The 18,333-nt window shown below is 40.8% G+C and overlaps 1 protein-coding gene across 1 annotated transcript in view; it reads right to left on the bottom strand.

Moving 5' to 3' along the window:
• Positions 1-18,333, bottom strand: part of AK4 (adenylate kinase 4) — a 76,717-nt gene that overhangs the window by 26,978 nt on the left and 31,406 nt on the right. Inside the window, exon 2 of the mRNA XM_090269567.1 lies at positions 1,325-1,444. Within this exon, the coding sequence (XP_090125693.1) occupies positions 1,325-1,444 (120 nt within the window). The remainder of the gene's footprint in view (positions 1-1,324; positions 1,445-18,333) is intronic.

Raw genomic sequence — 18,333 nt, 5'->3', positions numbered from 1 at the left:
ATTAAAATGACAACAAACTCAAAACTACTGACAACTGAATCAAAAAACTAAAAACAAAAACAAAAACAAGGTAAGCAAACAACCAGAACAGAAACATTATCATGGGTATGGGGATCATTTGGAGGGTTATAGCTGAGAGTGGGAAGGGGGAGAAAGGGGGAAATAGTTCAGGGATCAGGAAGCATAACTGGTAGGAACAAAATAGACAGATGGACGTTAAGAATATTATAGGAAAGGGTGAAGCCAAAGAATTTATATGCACAACCCATGGATAGGAACTAAGTGGGAAGGATTGCTGGAGGGAAAGTGGGTTCTGGAAGGAAGGGGGCAGAGGGAAAAAAATTGAGACAACTGTAACAGCATAATCAATAAAATATACTTAACAAATAAAATAAAATAAAAGGTTTATACTGGGCAAACTTAAAATAAAAGATTCTGAATTCCAGCTTGCTGAAGTACAAAACTGTACAATATTTTGTGTGTGAGCCTCTGTATGTATTTCCTTGAGTGAAATATCATAATTGTCATGAAGGGATCCACCGTGTCAAAAAAGGTTAGGAACCACTAGGTTTTTAAGTCAGGTCTCTGTATTGTTTAAATACATATCAAAATCTAAATGTATCAAAGAGTATATACAGTCAAAGGTAAATCTCTCTCTCAACTAATCCTTACCCAGAGTTGACCATTGTTATCAGTTTTTTATATCCTTCCAAAAATAACACATGCATGTGTTTATAAATATATACAGTAATATACATTTCTTCCATTTTTTATGTAAATAGTAGTACATAATTTACACTAAACTGCAACTAGCTTTGTTCACTTCACAGTTTATCTTGAGATCTATCCATATTAATACACAAGTACTGACTATTTGGTTAATGAACATACCAAAATTTAAGGCACCCTTATGAGATATATTTAGGTTTTTACCAATGTCTTGCTATTTGTAAATAATGCTGAAAATAAACATTCTTGAAGATATATCTTTAGGGAGGAAACCCAGCCCAGAACTGCTGAAAAGTCTGAAGATTGCTAAGCTTCCCGCCAAGGGTTCTCATTTTATACTCTCAACAGTACTTATTTCCTACCTACTCAATAAAAGATTTTCAGATTTTCTGTCTTTCTTAATCTGACAGGTGAAAATGTCAATGGTTTTAAATTGTGTGGCCTATTATGAACAAAAGAACCTCTGATTTCAGATGTTATACTTATGATGACTTAGTCATGGAAACAAAAGGCATCATCAAAACTGGAAAACCAATGGAATTCAATAAAGGACAAACTAACACAGAAATGCAGCTTACCCACAAGCTGAACTCACCATCAAGTAGCCAATGCTGATCACGCCTGTTCTCCAGCTCCAACATCATCAGGCGTGTGATCACATGATCAGGAACCAAAAGACCTTTCTCTATGTACTGCTTTGCCATACCACCAACTTCTATTAAAAAGACAGGGAAAAAAAAGAGGCACTCAAAAAAAGCTTCAAAAACATAAAAAGCTTACAAACTTTTTTTGATAGTTTTGCCTTCTCTGCCATTCCTCCCTGTTGGTATGGGGCGAAAGTTAAAGAGAGATGTTTTTTGAGAAATGTTTTAAATATTGGCTTCAATAATGGCACTGTCTCCCTTTTTTCTCCCAAAGAATTATAAAAGCAGCTCCTGAAGATATACACAGACATAAATAAAAGAAAGTATAAATTAGACATAAAGTGAAAATAAGGGTAGAAAACAAAGTTGGAGTCTGGAGGGAGGAAGGTACATAAAAGGTCAGGAAAGAAGTCGGGTCACTTCCTAAAGCTGAGCCACAAATGGAGACTGAGCCTCCCAACAGTTTATGATAACAAGGAAATGTGATCAGCTACATGACTCATGGTATAGAAGACTAACAGAGCCTGAAAAGCACAACCATTCCTTAGAGACCAAAGAAAAAAATATTTCCACTTTTCCTAGAAAGAATGTTGGATAATATAAACAACACGTTTATTTCCTTCCTTGAGCCTCAGTATACGCCAATGGCACCTTGCTGACGTAATCACAGTAAAACTCACTGTTATCAGTAGATTGAAAAGTTCCTAAAGGAATGAGAATTTTTTTTAAAAATTACTTTCAGAGAAATGATGCTTCTATTTTAATTTAAAATAACAATTCCCTATTTATGGAACTTGTGAGTTGGCTTCAGCAGAAAAAATTATCAGTTTAAATTGGTTAAATTTCTAGAAACTGATTTTTTTAACCAAGATGAAGTCCTCTGCTCTCCAGAGAACTAATAGTGCACCATAAAGAACCATATTCCGACACACACAGGAGACTTCCAGCCAAGATAGAGGCCTAGACTGACACGCTCCATCTCCCTCTACAACTAAGAAGGAATACAACTACCACAAAACCAGAAATAACCAGAAGCTCCAGAAAATAAATGGAAGTCCAATATATGAAGTTATAAAGAAGTGGTGCTCCTCCAGAGAGGTAGGAGGGGCGAAGCCAGGCCAGAGAGGTCAAGCTGTGCAGGCAGTGGCAGCAGTGGCGACAGCAGTGGGACAGCAGTAAGCACAGACACCCGTATTTAAGGGGAGGCGAGAAGCACCTGGGGAGCAACCCTGACTGCAGACCAGACCTGTCAGTTTGTGATTCCGACGCCAGGGAAGGCAGACCCCCTTTGCCTTGGACTGTGAGGCCCAGAGGAAGTGGGGACAGAGGAGGAGGCTCCCGGTCTCTCGGCAGAGACTGAACGGCAGGAATCCAACTTGGACCCCCGCCCCCACGCAAAATACCATAACATGGTGAGAAGGGTCACCTGGTAGTGACGAGTGCATGGGACTCTGCCCCCTATAGCATAGGAGGTGTGACAGCCCTGTCCAGGAAGCAAAGGTAAACACAAAACTGTCAGGATGGCACAGATCATGATAGAGATCCCAGTGACGCAGCTAACCAGACAGCAAATATCTACTCTTAACAGCTCAGTAGATAGGAAATCTTTCTGAGGCACAGTTCAGAGCTTTGGTTATAAGAATGCTTACAGACCTAACAGCAGATCTTAAACAAGATGGGGAAGGAATGAAGGCTAGTCCTGCTGAAATGAACAAAAATACATATGAAACTAGTGGTGAGGGAAAGAAAACCAGGGATCAAATTAACAAATTGGAACATAGGGAAGGAAGAAACCGTCAACCAGTGCAGAAAGAGGAAACAAAAAGGGAGGAAAATGAGGAGAGGCTCAGAAACCTCTGGGACAGCTATAAGCAGGCCAACACCCAAATCATAGGGTTGCCAGAAGGTGAAGAAGAACTAGAAATTGAAAAATTATGTGAAAAAATAATGAAGCAGAACTTCCCTAACTTGGGGAAGGAAATAGACTTACAGGTCCAGGAAGCACAGAGTTCCAAAAAAACTGGACCCAGGAAGAACCACACCAAGATACATTATCATCAAAATGTCAAAAATTAAGGATAAAGAGAGAATCTTAAAACAGCAAGAGAGAAGAAGAGAATTACACACAAAGGGGTCCCAATAAGACTATCAGCTGATTTCTCAAAAGAAACTCTGCAGGCAAGAAGGGACTGGCAAGAAATATTCAAAGGAATGAAAAGTAAAAACCTACAACCATGATTACTCTATCCAGTGAAGCTGTGATTCAGAATAGAAGGGCAGAGAAAGTGCTTCCAGATCCAAACCACTGTTATATAAAAAGTTAAAGGGACTTGTTTATGAGAAAGAGGATCAAAACTATGAACATTAAAATGAAAACTGTATCACAACAACCAACAACAGAAGCTAGGGAACCAAAACAAAGGCAAATTAAGTAGGCAACAAGAGTGGGAAAAGAATTATAGGTATGGGGAACATTTTCGGGGGAGGTCAGCAGGGAGGGGTAAGGGGGGAAAGGGAGGGAGATGGTCAGGAATTAAGCATAGTAGGAAGTAGTAGACAGGAAGATGTTGAGAAGAACTATATGCACAACCAATGGGCATGGACTAAGGGGGGGAGTACAACTGCAGGGAGGGTGGTCACTGAGTGGAGGGGAACAAAGGGAAAAGAAATTGGGACAACTGTAACAGCATAATCAATACATAAAGCATATTTAAAAAAAAGAGAGAACCACATTCCTGAAAACCCAATCAGGTTCTTGTAAAAACATAAAGCAAAATTATATTATTGGAGGAAAAAAAGCTCAAGAATCATTTTGCCCCCACCTTCACCTTGAATTTAAGGTAGAGCCTTTCCTTTCCAAGACTGTGTATACACTCCTAATTCCAACTTCAACACAAATATGAGCTGTGAAGAGCTCTGTATCACTCGATCACTACTACTGGACAAAAGTAGCTCAAAGTTAGGTCCCATGACTCAGATTCAGTAACTCATTGAAAGAAGCAGAACACAAAAGATAACCACATTCCAGAATGTGGCTGAACATGAATGTTCACAGAACACATTCATTCAACAAGTTTTAATAGTCTGCAATGCTATGTAACAGGTAATATTCTACAAACGTAGCAGTGAAGAAAAGCTGCTTACTGATATTTAAAAGCAGGATTAGTCTCCTTAAGAGTCACAATAACAATCATTAACTGAGCATATGTTATGTCTCAGGCACTGCTTTAAGCACTGTATGGGTGTCTCATTTCATTTAATCCCCATATATCCTCACTTTCATGTAGGAGGAAATAGCCAATTTCTGTGACAGCTTTATTGAGATATAACACACACTATAACAATCATCATTTTAAAAGGTACAACTCAGTGGTTTTTAATACATTCTCAGGGATGTGCAATCATCATCACTACTGTGAATTCCAGAACATTTTTATCACGCCTTAAAGACACCCTGTACCCATTAACAATCACTTCCCATTTCCTCCTCCCTCTAGCCTGTGGCAACTGCTAACCTACATTGTCTCTTTACAGATTGGCCTATTCTGCACATCTCATAGAAACAGAATCACACAATATGTGGTATTTGTGTCTGGGTTCTTTGACCTAGCAGACTGATTTGAAGGTTCATTCATGCTGTACAATATATATAATGTGTCATTTATTTTTATGGCTGAATATTATTATTCGATTGTATGGATATATCATATTTTGTTTAGCCATTTGTCCACTGATGAACACTTGGATTGTTTCCACTTGGTTACATATGCTTTAAGTTCTCCTGGGTAATACCTGTAGGGTGGGTATGCATGTTTAGTATCTGAAAAATCACTGTCACATAATTATGCTTGGAGTGCCTGACAAGTTTGGTGCTGTCATACTGTGCAATGGTCAGACCAACCAGCCCCAAACCTTGTTCTAGTCCTATCCACCAAACTTTACACATCAGCAGATACACATCTTCCAAGGTGAGGGACCAGGGTGTGAAATGTCTCCAAACATCCCATGAGGAAAGAGTAAAAGAGTAGAGAATGCTTTCTTTGGAAAAGACCCAGAGAAGGACATGATAACAATTTACCCATGCCCTGACACTTTACACATGGCAAAGGTATTATTTTATTCAATCCCCAGGATTTGGAATTAGGACTAGTAGTGGAAATTACAAGTGGACAGAAAAAGTTGCCTAAGGAAATGTTTGAATGGAGACTCAAAGACTGTCTAGGAAGGCGTACTGTTAAGGGTTTCTGACAACTGGACTCGGGACTGGGCAACATACTTTTCCAAGTATTTTTGGCAGCCTTGGCTCTTCTCTGAAGCAGGACAGACATGTCCTCATTCTGATACAAAATCAAACTTCCACCACATCTCTCAATCCCCACCATGAAAACCTGGAAAGGTCAACAGCCAGAGAAAAAATGGATTTAACAACGTATCTGCAACTGAATAAAGACATTACTATAAGAACAAACAGAAATAAAACACATGGCTGCTCCAATTTCTCCAGTAGAATTCCACAGAAAAGCTGCAGACAAGCACACATTGTCTTTTTGTTCTGATTGCCTATAAAAGTACCTATAAATTGAGGGCAAAGTGGATACAGACAACAGAGCTGGACAAGTGTCCACAAAGCAGCAGATTCCCCAAATCACCAGAAACAGGTAACAAACTCAATGTTCTTTTCATTGTTCACACCAGAAAACACTGAGAAGGAAAGACCCCAGTAAAAAAGCTTGATTCCCTCCCTCACGAGGCTGCCTAGAACTAGGAGAAACCATTGGCACTCCCAATATCATCCCTTCTTCAAAAGATCTTTGAAAACGTCAAAACACGCACGCACCATCCCAGGCACAGTCAAAATGAAATGTAGCTTTGTGATTCCGCCAAATACGATTATCCCCCATTCTTAAGAATATTTTGGCACTGGTGTAGTTACTTAAAAAAATTAATAAAACAAAGAAAAACTTCATTCTATAAACTGTTTATCCTTGATATCGCTTTGATGAATCTTTTCTAGTTAAGAAAATAAGCTTTTTAAAACATCCTGGTTAAGAAATAGATAACAAGGACCATTAAAGAGGTGAAAATTATGGAAGAGAACTACTAAATTTGGGGCCTTTTGGCACTTAACTCAATGACTCATTTCAGATATGCAGTATCCACCCTTCCAGTGGCCTTGCTCGAAGCCAGGCTTTCTTCCTTCACACCAAAAAGACATGGTTTTAAAGCACTCCATGACACTTGCTATTGATAAGTATGAAGAAAATTCTGAATCTGGTGTAATGATCAAGAGCATATACTTCAGAGTCATCCTTCCTGGGTTTAAATCCTGCCACTGCCACTTAAGACTTTGGTTATATTGTGTGTTTTCCCCTCAGTTTCTTAATCTATAAATTGGGAATGATACCACCTAGGGTTTTTTTGGAAGTTGTACGTGGTTAATGTGTGTGAAGGACTTGGAATAATGCCTCTTTGCAAATTCATTCAAGGATATAGAGACATTAAGTATTTGCTCCTATATGCCAGGTGTTGTTCTAAGTAGTTTAAACACATGAACCTATTTAATCCTCATAAATATCTACAAGGTCAATGACATTATTTTCCCCATTTCATAAATAAGTCAACTGAAGCACAGAGAGGTTAAGCAACTTGCCCAAAGTAATTCAGCTACTAAGTGCTGGCACCAGAGTTCATTTTCTTAATCACTCATTACACTATACTGTCTCTCAATGTTTGTGAGCATTTCCTTGAACAGAAGTGCTTTGACTGTTAGAGTACATGTGTACTTTTGTGATTTATAAGAAATATATATATATGGTCCAAAGTGGGGCTCAGAGCTCCCAAAATCCTTGGGATTCCCTGAGTCATAAGAGCAATGTACACATCTTTCACTATAATACTTGGTCTCTTGTCCTTAGTTCCTGAAAATGTTCCAGAGCCCTAAAAGTGAAATGGGTATCCTGCTTTCATAATCCCCTTTCCACATCTGAGTTTACATTAATGAGGTGACTATTGGAAAGCACTTAAGTGTGGGCACTGGTTGCCAGAGGAACCAACCATGAATAGAGGGATATACTTTCCCACTCCCTGATTTCCTAGAAGGGGAGAAGAGGTGAAAGTTGACTCAATCACCAATGGCCAGTGACCTAATCAATCATGCCTCTATGTATTGTGGCCTTCATAGAAACCCAAACAAGAGAGGGTTAGGAGAGCTTCCAGGCTGGAGGACTACAGTACTTCCACATGCTAGACCCCAAACTCCATGAGCACAGAAGCTCCTTTGTTCCCCACCCCTCTCTGTGTTATCTTTTCATTTGGCTGTTGATTTGTATCTTTTACTATCCTTTGTAGTAAATTGGTAATCTAGTAAGTAAATGGGTTTCCTGAAATTTGCAAGCTTCTCTAGCAACAGAACCCAAAGAAGTCGTGGGCACCTCTGATTTATAGCATCTTAACTACAGGGTGAACTTGTAGGACTGAGCCCTTAACCTGTGGTATCTGACCCTGTTTCCAGACAGACAATGTCCAAATTGCACTGGAATGCATGACACCCTGCTGGAACTGGAGAATTGCTTGGTAGTGTGCAAACTTCCCCTTCTCCCCCAACGCACACACCCGCCACCATTGGAAACTGAGTGCAGAACCTTTGAACGTTCTTCTGAAATAGTGAAGTCCCTGTGTAAAGCGACAAGAATTCAATTTATTTGTGAACCTCTGGCAAAACCTGCCCCCTCGGTGACAGTATGCCCCATGGGGAAATACCTGGTCCTGTTCTGTATAACAACTTGCTTCCATCAGGTACTCTGTCTTCCACAAAATAAATAAAATACTTAACAGCCAGTTTTTCTGAGCAGCTGCTTCCTACCAAACTCTAAGCACCCCACAATCCTGTACGTCCAAGCGAGTGAACCTCCTCCTCTCCCCAGGGCCGTCTCCCTCCTCTCATCCATCTTCCACTCAACTTCCAGAGGAACCTCCCCAAAACACCAGTTGGCACAAATCACTCCCTCCTCCAACACCAGCAAAGCATTTCCTGGCCTGCAGGATGACGTTGAAACTCCTCAGACAGCCTTCGGAATCACTCTGGTCTGGCCCGGAAATACTCGTCACTCCCACCGCAGTTTCATTATTGCCCAACCCCGGACCCCTGCTCTGTGCCAGGCACAATGTGAGTAACACTGTGGTCCCTTCCCTCAAGCAGTGTGTAGACTCAAGGAGGGAAGGCGGGTCTGGAGAGAGGCAGCGCTCTGACGGAGAGGTGCCCAGGACAGGGACACAGAGGGGGACACCTCAGTCCAACCTCAGACCGAAGGAATGCTTCCCACCCTGGAGCTGGGCTTTGAGGGGCTGGCAGAAGTTGGCTGGAAGAGCCACCCTTCGAGTTCTGTGTGTACCAGCCATGTCAAAGCCATGAATTTCCCACTTCCTTCAGAACAGTAGTCCCCTCTTCTGTATTCCTCCAGATCCTGGGTTGAAGCTAATCCATAGGTGCCTCTGTACAGAGGAGGAAAAAAGATATCTCCTTCAGAAGATGTCCGTTCCTCCAGGCTGATGCAGCTGTACACCAGGGAACACAGCTTGGTAGACAGAACCAAGGCTGGACTGCTGGCCCCATACACACCCCTCCACCAGGTATCCTCCCACATCCCATGAAGGTCAGTCTGTACAACCATATGTTGTTGTACCTCTACCCACCTCTCACTCTTCTTGTTAAGCGGAAGGTGTTCACATGTCCTCCACACCACATTAGAATCCCTTTGAGGTCAGACACTATCTTATTTTAAGGATCAGTAAGGGTCACCATACTTGAGATACACTCTGCTAATGATACTATCATATCTTTAGACTCTTCATCTTCCTGTCCCCAATGTCCTACAAATTATTAGATGAACCTTCTTCTCACTACAACCCCTTTCATATCTTGTACCTATTGTATTGTTCAACCGTCATGATCATTGTAGTTGTGGCTTTAAGGCAATTAAAGTTCAGAAAAACCTTCTCAATCACACAGTAAGGATTATGAGCAGCAGTTTCCTTTAAATATTATCTTACAGTCTAATTCTTTGCCAAGCTTTGACTAATGGAGTAAAACAGAGTTTTGAATTAAGCAACATTCTGTTATCTGATTAGTCTATGTAACTGGACGTTTAATGGTTGTTGTCAATGGTTGTCACAACTATTGCTTCAGTCTATTCAAGCTGGGGCAGAAAGATTATTACCACAGGTTGCATTTGGATCCCAAGCCTGACCTCTTAACAAGAAAGGATCTGTTCCTACAAGTGGAAGTTTGCTCCTCCTGAAGCTGACATTTTAAAACACCTACAAAATGTGTATGAGTCAACTTTTAAATATTTCTGAGCTTATGACTCCAAAATACTCTGTAACAAAAGAAGCAGAAAGTTTAGCATGAAGAAAACAATTTATTTTCAAACTAACACATAGGTAGGTACTTGGAAGTCACCCCAGGTAAGGAGTTATACTGTACTAGACCACCCAAAATCTGCTGCCTGTTTTTGAGCCATCTCTTCTGGGTGTCTGGGTGACACAGATGATCTTTACCCTAAAGCTTTTCTGATAAATCACAAGACATTAGGAATGGCGACCTATTTCTAAACAAGGCAAGAAAGATAGCTTTATAATTTATTTAATATAAAATAATACAACACTTTGAAACCATAAAGTAAAACTTTAATCCAATTCGTTCTTTGTTTCTTTGGACACCAGACTAAGATTCCCCTGGGATCAAGTCACTGATCACGTGTTTCTTCTGAGAAACCGTGACTTCATACAGAGTACATCTGTCTTCAAAACCTTTCTTTTGCTATTAACTTTAGGGTATAATATGTAGCTCATCATAAGGACAACTATATAGGTATATTAACCAAAGGAAATGGTAGCTAAAATTATTTGAATCTGTGACCTATATAAGTAATCATTCCCTAAGTCAAAAGGTTAATAGAAAAAAATTTTCTTGTAACCTAGATTTGAACTCAAATTTATATAAAGTAAAAATGTACATCTCTTTACCACTAATTGTGAGATTAAAATAAAACTATAATGTGATTTATCTCTTTATTAAGGTACAACTGACAAACAACATAAAATCAGTTTCAGGGGTACAATGATTTAATATTTGTATATCAAATGTGGAACGATCACCACAGTCAGTATAGTTAACATCTGTCACTATACAGTTACAAATTTTTTCTTGTGATGAGAATTTTTAAGATCTACTCTATTAGCAACTTTCAAATACACAACACAGTATTATTAACTATAGTCACCATGCTGCATATTATATCCCTGTGATTTATTTATTTTATAACTGGAAATCTGTACATTTTAACCTGCTTCACCCCTTTTTCCCACCTCCAACCTCCAGCAACCATAAATCTGTTCTCTATATATGAGCTTGATTTTTTGTTTGTTTTGTTTTTTAGATTCCACATACAAGTGACGTCATACAGTTGATTTATTCTCGATATCTGCCTTTTGATCATGAGAAAATGTCCTTTTAAAAACACTGGAATGGCTTCATAACGAGGCAGAGTCAATATGATTTAAGGAATTGCCCTCAGCCTGGGAATCCACAATCTTGGCTCTCAGTTCTGCTTCCAGTTGACTGCCCACAGGACTGAACACATCAGTGTGCTTCAGTTTCCTCCTCTGTGTGAGCAAGTTAGACCTTTCTATCTCTGTCATCTCAGAGGTGGAATTCCAATTCCCTGTACCTGCCTTTGGGGTCATGTGTGAAGGTGAGTGGACTGGCTTGCCCAGTATGCCTCAAACCACACTTGTATCCTTTTAACCACCAAGATTCCACCTCTGCAGTGAGATAAGGGACCTCAGAGATTAAGGAGAATCTCCTTGCTTTCAAGGGCAGCCAGGGACTTCCAGGCAAGGTGGAGGCATAGGTAGACACACCTTGCCTCCTTCTGCAACCGTAAGAAGGATTACATCTACTTCCCCAGAACTACCAGAAATCGAAATGCATGGATGTCCAACAAACAAAGATAAAGAAGCAATACTCATCCAGACAGGTAGGAGGGGTGGAGGGGACATGGTGTGGTGGCCGTGTCAGTGGTGGCAGCAAGGCAGTGGCTGTGTCCAGCCATTGGAAAGAGCAGTCACACATTATAAAAGCCATGAGGGATACCTGGGGAGTGGTCCCAGTCCAAGGCCAGAATGCGCAGCTCAGATCTCCAGCACCAGGGAAAATAAAGCCACACTGCTTCTGGCTATGAAAACCAGTGGGGGCTAGGGTGGCGGAAGAAACTACCTATCTCTCATGAGAGCCTGTTTAGAGTTACCCTTGTTCTAGAACATTTGCAAATGCACCCACTCTGGGAACCATCACCAGAGCAACAGCTAGAGCGGTGCCAGTCACATATGGGAAGCAGGTAAAGTGATGGGAAAAGGGGTGAGTGCTGAGCAAGCAGCATTGTTCCCCCTCAGACCTCCCCCACATACAGTACCACAATATGGTGAAACAGGTTGTCAAGCACTGATGAATACCTAAGGCTCTGCCCTTTACAACATAACAAGTGCAAGAGCTCTACCTAAGACACAGAGGCTGTCAAGTTGAGGAGACAAAAAAGTATGGCCTAAAAGAGGGAGCAGCAGATCAAGGCTCCAGTGGAAGAACTAAGCAACAAGGAGATAGTCAACCTAATACACAGAGTTCAAAACTCTGGTGATAACAATGTTCACAAACTTGACAGATATCCTTGGTTATGGCAACTGCATAAGGGAAGAAGTGAAGGCTATACTAAGTGAAATGAAGAAAAATCCACACGAAACCAATGGTGTAGAGAAGGAACCTGGGGTGCAAACAACCATTTGGAACATAAGGAAGAAATAAACAGTCAACTAGTACAGAATGAAAAACAAAAATGGAAAAAAACAAGGAGAGGCTTAGGAACCTCTGGGATAACTTTAAACATACCTACATCCGAATCATAGGGGTGCCGGAAGGAGAAGAGGAAGAGCAAGAAATTAAAAACTTATTTGAAAGAATAATGAAGGAAAACTTCCCTAATTTGGAGAAGAAAATAGACATACAAGTCCAGGAAGCACAGAGTCCCAAACAAGCTAGACCCAAAGAGGACCACACCAAGACACATCATAATTAAAATGCCAAACGTTAAAGATAAAGAGAGAATCTTAAAAGCAGCAAGAGAAAAGCAGAGTTACCTACAAAGGGGTTCCTGTAAGACTTTCAGCTTATTTCTCAAAAGAAATTTTGCAGGCAAGAAGGGACTGGCAAGACATATTCCAAGTAATGAAAAGTAAGGGCCTACAATCAAGATCACTCTACCCAGCAAAGCTATCATTTATAACAGAAGGGCACATAAGGTGCTTCCCAGACAAGGTAAAGCTAAAGGAGTTCATCATCACCAAGACCTTATTATATGAAATGTTAAAGAGACACATTTAAGAAAAAGAGGATCAAAACTATGAATATTAAAATGACAACAAACTCATAACTATCAACAAATGAATCTAAAAAACAAACTAAGCAAACAACCAGAACAGGAATAGAACCATAGATACGGAGATCATATGGAGGGTTGTCAGTGGTGGAGTGGGGTTGGGGGAAATGGGGGAAAAGGTGCGGGGATCAAGAAGCATAACTGGTAGGTACAAAATAGACTGGGGGATGTTAAGAATAGTATAGGAAATGGAGAAGCCAAAGAACTTATATGCATGACCCATGGACATAAACTAAGGGAGGAGGGTTTACTAGAGGGAGAAGAGGTACCAGGCAGAGGGGGGCAAAGGGGAAAAAGTTGGGACAACTCTAATAGCATAATCAAGGGCAGCCAAGGCATGGATCATTAAACCCACTCTAGATGTGATGCGTGGAGTCTGGACCAGGACTCAGACTTGAATCATCTGTCAGTGTTCTGTGTATCATACCTTGCCTGGAAGACTTTCTGGGAATAAGGGCCAATGCTTTGTTAAGCTTTTTGCTCTTCTCTCTCTAGCCAGACTGGGTATTTACATTCATTTAGTCTAATTTTATAACTGGGTCCAGAAATGTGTGGGCAGTGGGTGTGTTTCTGTAATAGCCAAGATAAAAATATGCATGGACAAAAGCCACAACAACGTTTGGTAGGGGCGGGGTGGGGGGCTTGCATAACTGAGAAAGAAGGTGATTCAATACATAAGCACAAAGGACATCCAGCAGATTCATTATACATAAGCTTTCTCATTCCACCAGCAGATCAATTATTATTTGACCCTCCATACTGACTCAAAGAATAAAATAGTGCAATAATCTCATTTAGACTTTAAGTAAATCATGAAAGAAAAAGATGTTGGGATTTCATATGCCAAAAAATATTGGATGTCCTATGTTAGGAGTGTTTTCTTGGCCCATAATAGGAACACATGCCCGTATAAACACACCATGAACATCTGGCATAGGACCATACGCTGCCTCATATAAGTAGCAAAGGAGAAAAAGCAAATTGGGATGGAGGTAACAGAAGTTGGGCAAGGGAACAAATGGGAAAAGGCAAGTAATCTGGAAGGTTTGCCAAAATCATGAGTTTTAGACCCAAAATGTTTCACCATCTCCTCAAGCCCACATTCCACAAGTCGGCCTTGGAATCTACCATACCAGGCACTTTTAGCCCTGAGGGGTAGGATCATACTTCAAATTTACTGAGCTCTCCAGATTTCCTTTGCCTGCCCTATAACCTTATCCCAACCCAATTACTAGTCCCATTCAGAGGAATTTCACTTTTAAAGCAACATGAAAAGAAATTCCTTCCTTTGCAGAAGGCCCAGGGTGTGGATCTGGCTGTGCCAGGCACCTTTTCAGCTGCCTCTCTGTGCAGCATCTTGGCTGCAGATCAGCACAAGGGAAGCTGCTGTTTCCTCCAGGACCATCTGCTCCAACAAGATGGACTGCTACTGCTGCCCATGCGGGACTCTCCTCCCTCCCTCCCTCCCTCGGTCATAGCTCTCTGGCAGTGCTCTCATGGAGAACTACTAGGCCACCAAAGATGTGCCATGCTCACCAGCCTCCCAGAGCTGGCAGCGAACAGTTCTGCAAACAAAGGGGAAGAGAAAGAGACAGAGAGCTAATGCTAACACTCTTTTCCGACAGGGCTCCCAGTGGGGTCATGAGGTCCACTGAGTAGAGTGACATGCAATCATCCTTCAACACCCAGCAAGAACAATAATACTATCAAAGGGCAGCCACTATGAAACATAGAATAGAGGTTCCCCCAAAATTAAAAATCAAACCATTTCTGAGTATTTATCCAAAGAAAATGAAAGCATTAACTGAAAAAAGTATATGTACCCCCATGTTCATGGCAGCATTATTTACAATAGCCAAGATATGGAAACATGGAAACACCTTAAATGTCCATTGATAGATGAATGGGTAAAGATAAGGTACATATATACAATGGAAAATTACTCAGCCATAAAAATGAAATCTTGCCATTTGTGACAACAATGATGAACCTTGAAGGCATCATGCTAAATGAAATAAGTCAGTCAGAGAAAGACAAATCTTTTCATATGATCTCATTTAGATGTGAAATCTAAAAAACAAACAAAAAAAAAACTACCAAGCTCATAGATACAGAGAATAGACTGCTGGTTGCCAGGGGCAGAGGGTCAGGTGGTGAGGGATTGGGTAAAGTGGGTAAAAAGATACAAGCTTCCAGTTATAAAATAAATAAGTCATGGGGATATAATATATAGCATGGTGAGACTATAGTTAATAATACTGTGTTACATATTTTATTTTATTATCTTAAAGATTTATTTATTTATTTTTCAGACAGAGGGGAAGGGAGGGAGAAAGAGAGGCAGAAACATTGATGTGTGAGAGAAACAATCAGCTGCCTCTCACATGCCCCCCAACTGGGGACCTGGCCCACAACCCAGGCATGTGTCCTGACTGGGGATCAAACCAGCGACCCTTTCGTTCACAGGTCGGCACTCAATCCACTGAGCCACACCAGCCAGGGCCAGACGCACATTTTAAAATTTGCAATATTCTCCCTTTTTGCATACAAAACACTTTTTAGTTTTAAAAAACAAGAACCAAATACGTAGTGATTTTGACAGCAGTCAACAACCATGGTCCAGCATTTAACGCACAATTATTATATACCTTAGTACATAAGCAACTGTGTTGCTGGCTTATATACTTATTATACTATACTTTTTACATTATTATTTTGGAATGTACCATTTTTACTTACTTAAAAAATCTTTTGCTGGAAAACAGTATGTCATGTAATGCCTGCTACTGCCTTACAACTTGTGCTTACTGCCTCTCTTGATTGCATATTTTTCTCTTGTCCTTAACTTAATTTTGTATAATGACATGCTTACAGGCTTACAGCTTAGGAGCAATAGTCTATACCAGATAGCCTGGGTGTGCGGTAGGCTGTACCATTTCAGTTTGTATAAGTGCACCCCGTGATGTTCAAACAACGATGAAATGGACAAATGACTCATTTCTCAGAATGCACTTCCTTTGTCAAGTGGCACACAACTAAGGGACACACAACATTACATTAGTTTCAGGTGTACAGCATAATGATTTGATATTTGTATACATTGCAAAATGATCACCACAGTAAGTCTAGTAAGCATCTAATAACATACAAATTTACAGAATTCTTTTGTGTGTGATAAGAACTTTCTACTTAGCAACTATAAAATATGCACCACATCCCTGGCTGGTGTAGCTCAGTGGATTAAATGCTTGCCTGTGAGCTGAAAGGTCGCCAGTAGGATTTGTGGTAGGGCACAGGCCTGGGTTGTGGGCCAGGTCCCCATTGGGGTCACACAAGAGGCAACCACACATTGATGTTTCTCTTCCTCTCTTTCTTCCTCCCTTCCCCTTCCACTAAAAATAAACAATAAAATCTTTTTAAAAAATGTTTGTCTGTTTTGTGTATTTGTATGTATATACTTATTTGTAAGGTTAAATGAATTCCTACTGTTAAAAAAAGTGGTCTAGGAAGACAATTTTGGTGGCTCAAAGTTTAACACGTCATGAAAAGGACAGTCTCCTTAAGGAGAACTGCAAAAATGGATTAGAAGGCAGGAAGTTTTTAATAGAATTAGAAAACAAAGAACAAAAAAGAGAAAGATAGAAAACATCTCATTGGCTGGGGCAACATGGTCAACCTGGTTTAGGGTGAGAAAACCCAGAGCTGGCTTGGTGTCTGGGGATGCGCTGACTGGATACAATGCATTTCTCGTCAAGCAGAGCATTTGCAGGGACATAAAAGTTTCTAAGCTTCCGTGTAGTGATGTGGCACCCAGGCAGGGGCAGTTCCATCTTGGGCTGAGAAATTTATTTCAACACTATTATGGGTCACAGTTTTAAAAATTAAACACTGGGCCAAGCATTACTCTAATCCCTTACATGCATTATCTCATTCTTACAACACGGAGAGGGCAGCACCATTATTATCTTGATTTGTAGTGGAAGAGATGCAGATACAAAGTGCCTGAGCAACTTGCTGGCCAGCTTCCCAGACAGTGTGATCCGGGAGGCTGTACTCCTGACACATGCCCTACAGTGGGGTGGCTTCCCAGGCCCAGCCTGCAAAGCATTCCTCCACTTCCTCAAGCAATTAGTCTCTTCCTCCCAATTCCTCCCACACTGGAAGCCTTTGTTCTACCATCTGCCCTCTCCCCTATGAACACCTCCAGAGCAGGTCGTGTTCAGCTGAGTAACTTAAACTAAGCCTCAGGGAACTATGCATACCTTCAATAGTTCTTAGGCTGAATAAGTAAATAAATAAAGATGGGATTATTTTTAAAGGAATAAAGAAAAGCAAAATAAAATGTAGCAAATAATAGTAATAAACCTTGACACGTGAGGGTCTATCGGAGGCCAAGGAAACTTGTTTTAAAAATATTCCTCTCTTACATACTTGAAGGGAAATAAGACACTTTAAAATTGCAATCAGGTTAAACAGCACACAGATTAACATTTTAAAGCATCGGCCTATGCTTTTGTTCCAGGTCCTTTGTTCAGGGAAAACAATCTAATTAAAGTTTTGAGCTAGGCAAAGGTAGGGCTAGAATTTATTGTGGGGGTTAATAATGAAGAAAGAAATTGTTCTGGATAAAAAAAAAAAGGAACAGGTATTGGAGAATTGAAATCCAGGAAACAGAAAAAGAACAAATTCTCCAGAAGGGAAAAGACCAAGAAGGTAACAAATTGAACTCTAAGGTAGCGGAGGGGCTGGCAGGGCTAGAGGACAGGGCAGGGAATGACTGACAGGTCTTATTTAGGGCAGAGGCGTCTAAGCTACCATGCCAAAATCATGCCTGTGCCAGACTAATTCTTATCACCCACAGAACCTCCATACAATCACCTTATGTTAGGGTCCTTTAGGAGAGGAAAATAAATGTAGCATCCAACACTACCGCACAAAAGGGCAGCCTTTACGAGACTGGAAAGCAGAAGGGAAGAATTCCAGAGAAGCATGAAATCTGAGAAAGAGGTGAGTGGGGAGAGGAGTATAGAGACAGCGGACCCACCAAGCAGGTCATGAAGACCCAACCAAGTCTTTCTAATTCAGTAGATAATGCTGGAGGACCCGCCAAGTGCCACGGATTGTTACCCAGTGTCCCCAATCACTCCTACTGTGAGAGCACATCTGTTCCCACCAGTGCAGTCCATTTCTTGCTACAGTGACTCAAAACTAACAACCAGGTTTGCAAATCGTTAACACAGTCCAAGCTAGCCCCAAAGCAGAAGTGGTGAGAAGGAAGAGAAGACAGCCTAGGATTTCATCTTGAGACTCGGGAAGTCCTACCTCACTAACGAATTTAAAGATGAGCTGCCAAATTTCCCAATAGGAAACATTAAACCCTGCCCATTAAACCAAGTATGACTTTCAGAGTAAGGCGATGCATTCCCACAGTTGCCTCTATTCAACAGGAGTTCCTAGATATCTGAGAATAT

The sequence above is a fragment of the Furipterus horrens genome, unplaced genomic scaffold (genome assembly GCF_987537825.1).
Source record: "Furipterus horrens unplaced genomic scaffold, mFurHor1.1.pri manual_scaffold_3, whole genome shotgun sequence".
Taxonomy (NCBI): Eukaryota; Metazoa; Chordata; class Mammalia; order Chiroptera; family Furipteridae; genus Furipterus; species Furipterus horrens.
This window is presented reverse-complemented; position numbering and strand designations above follow the sequence as displayed.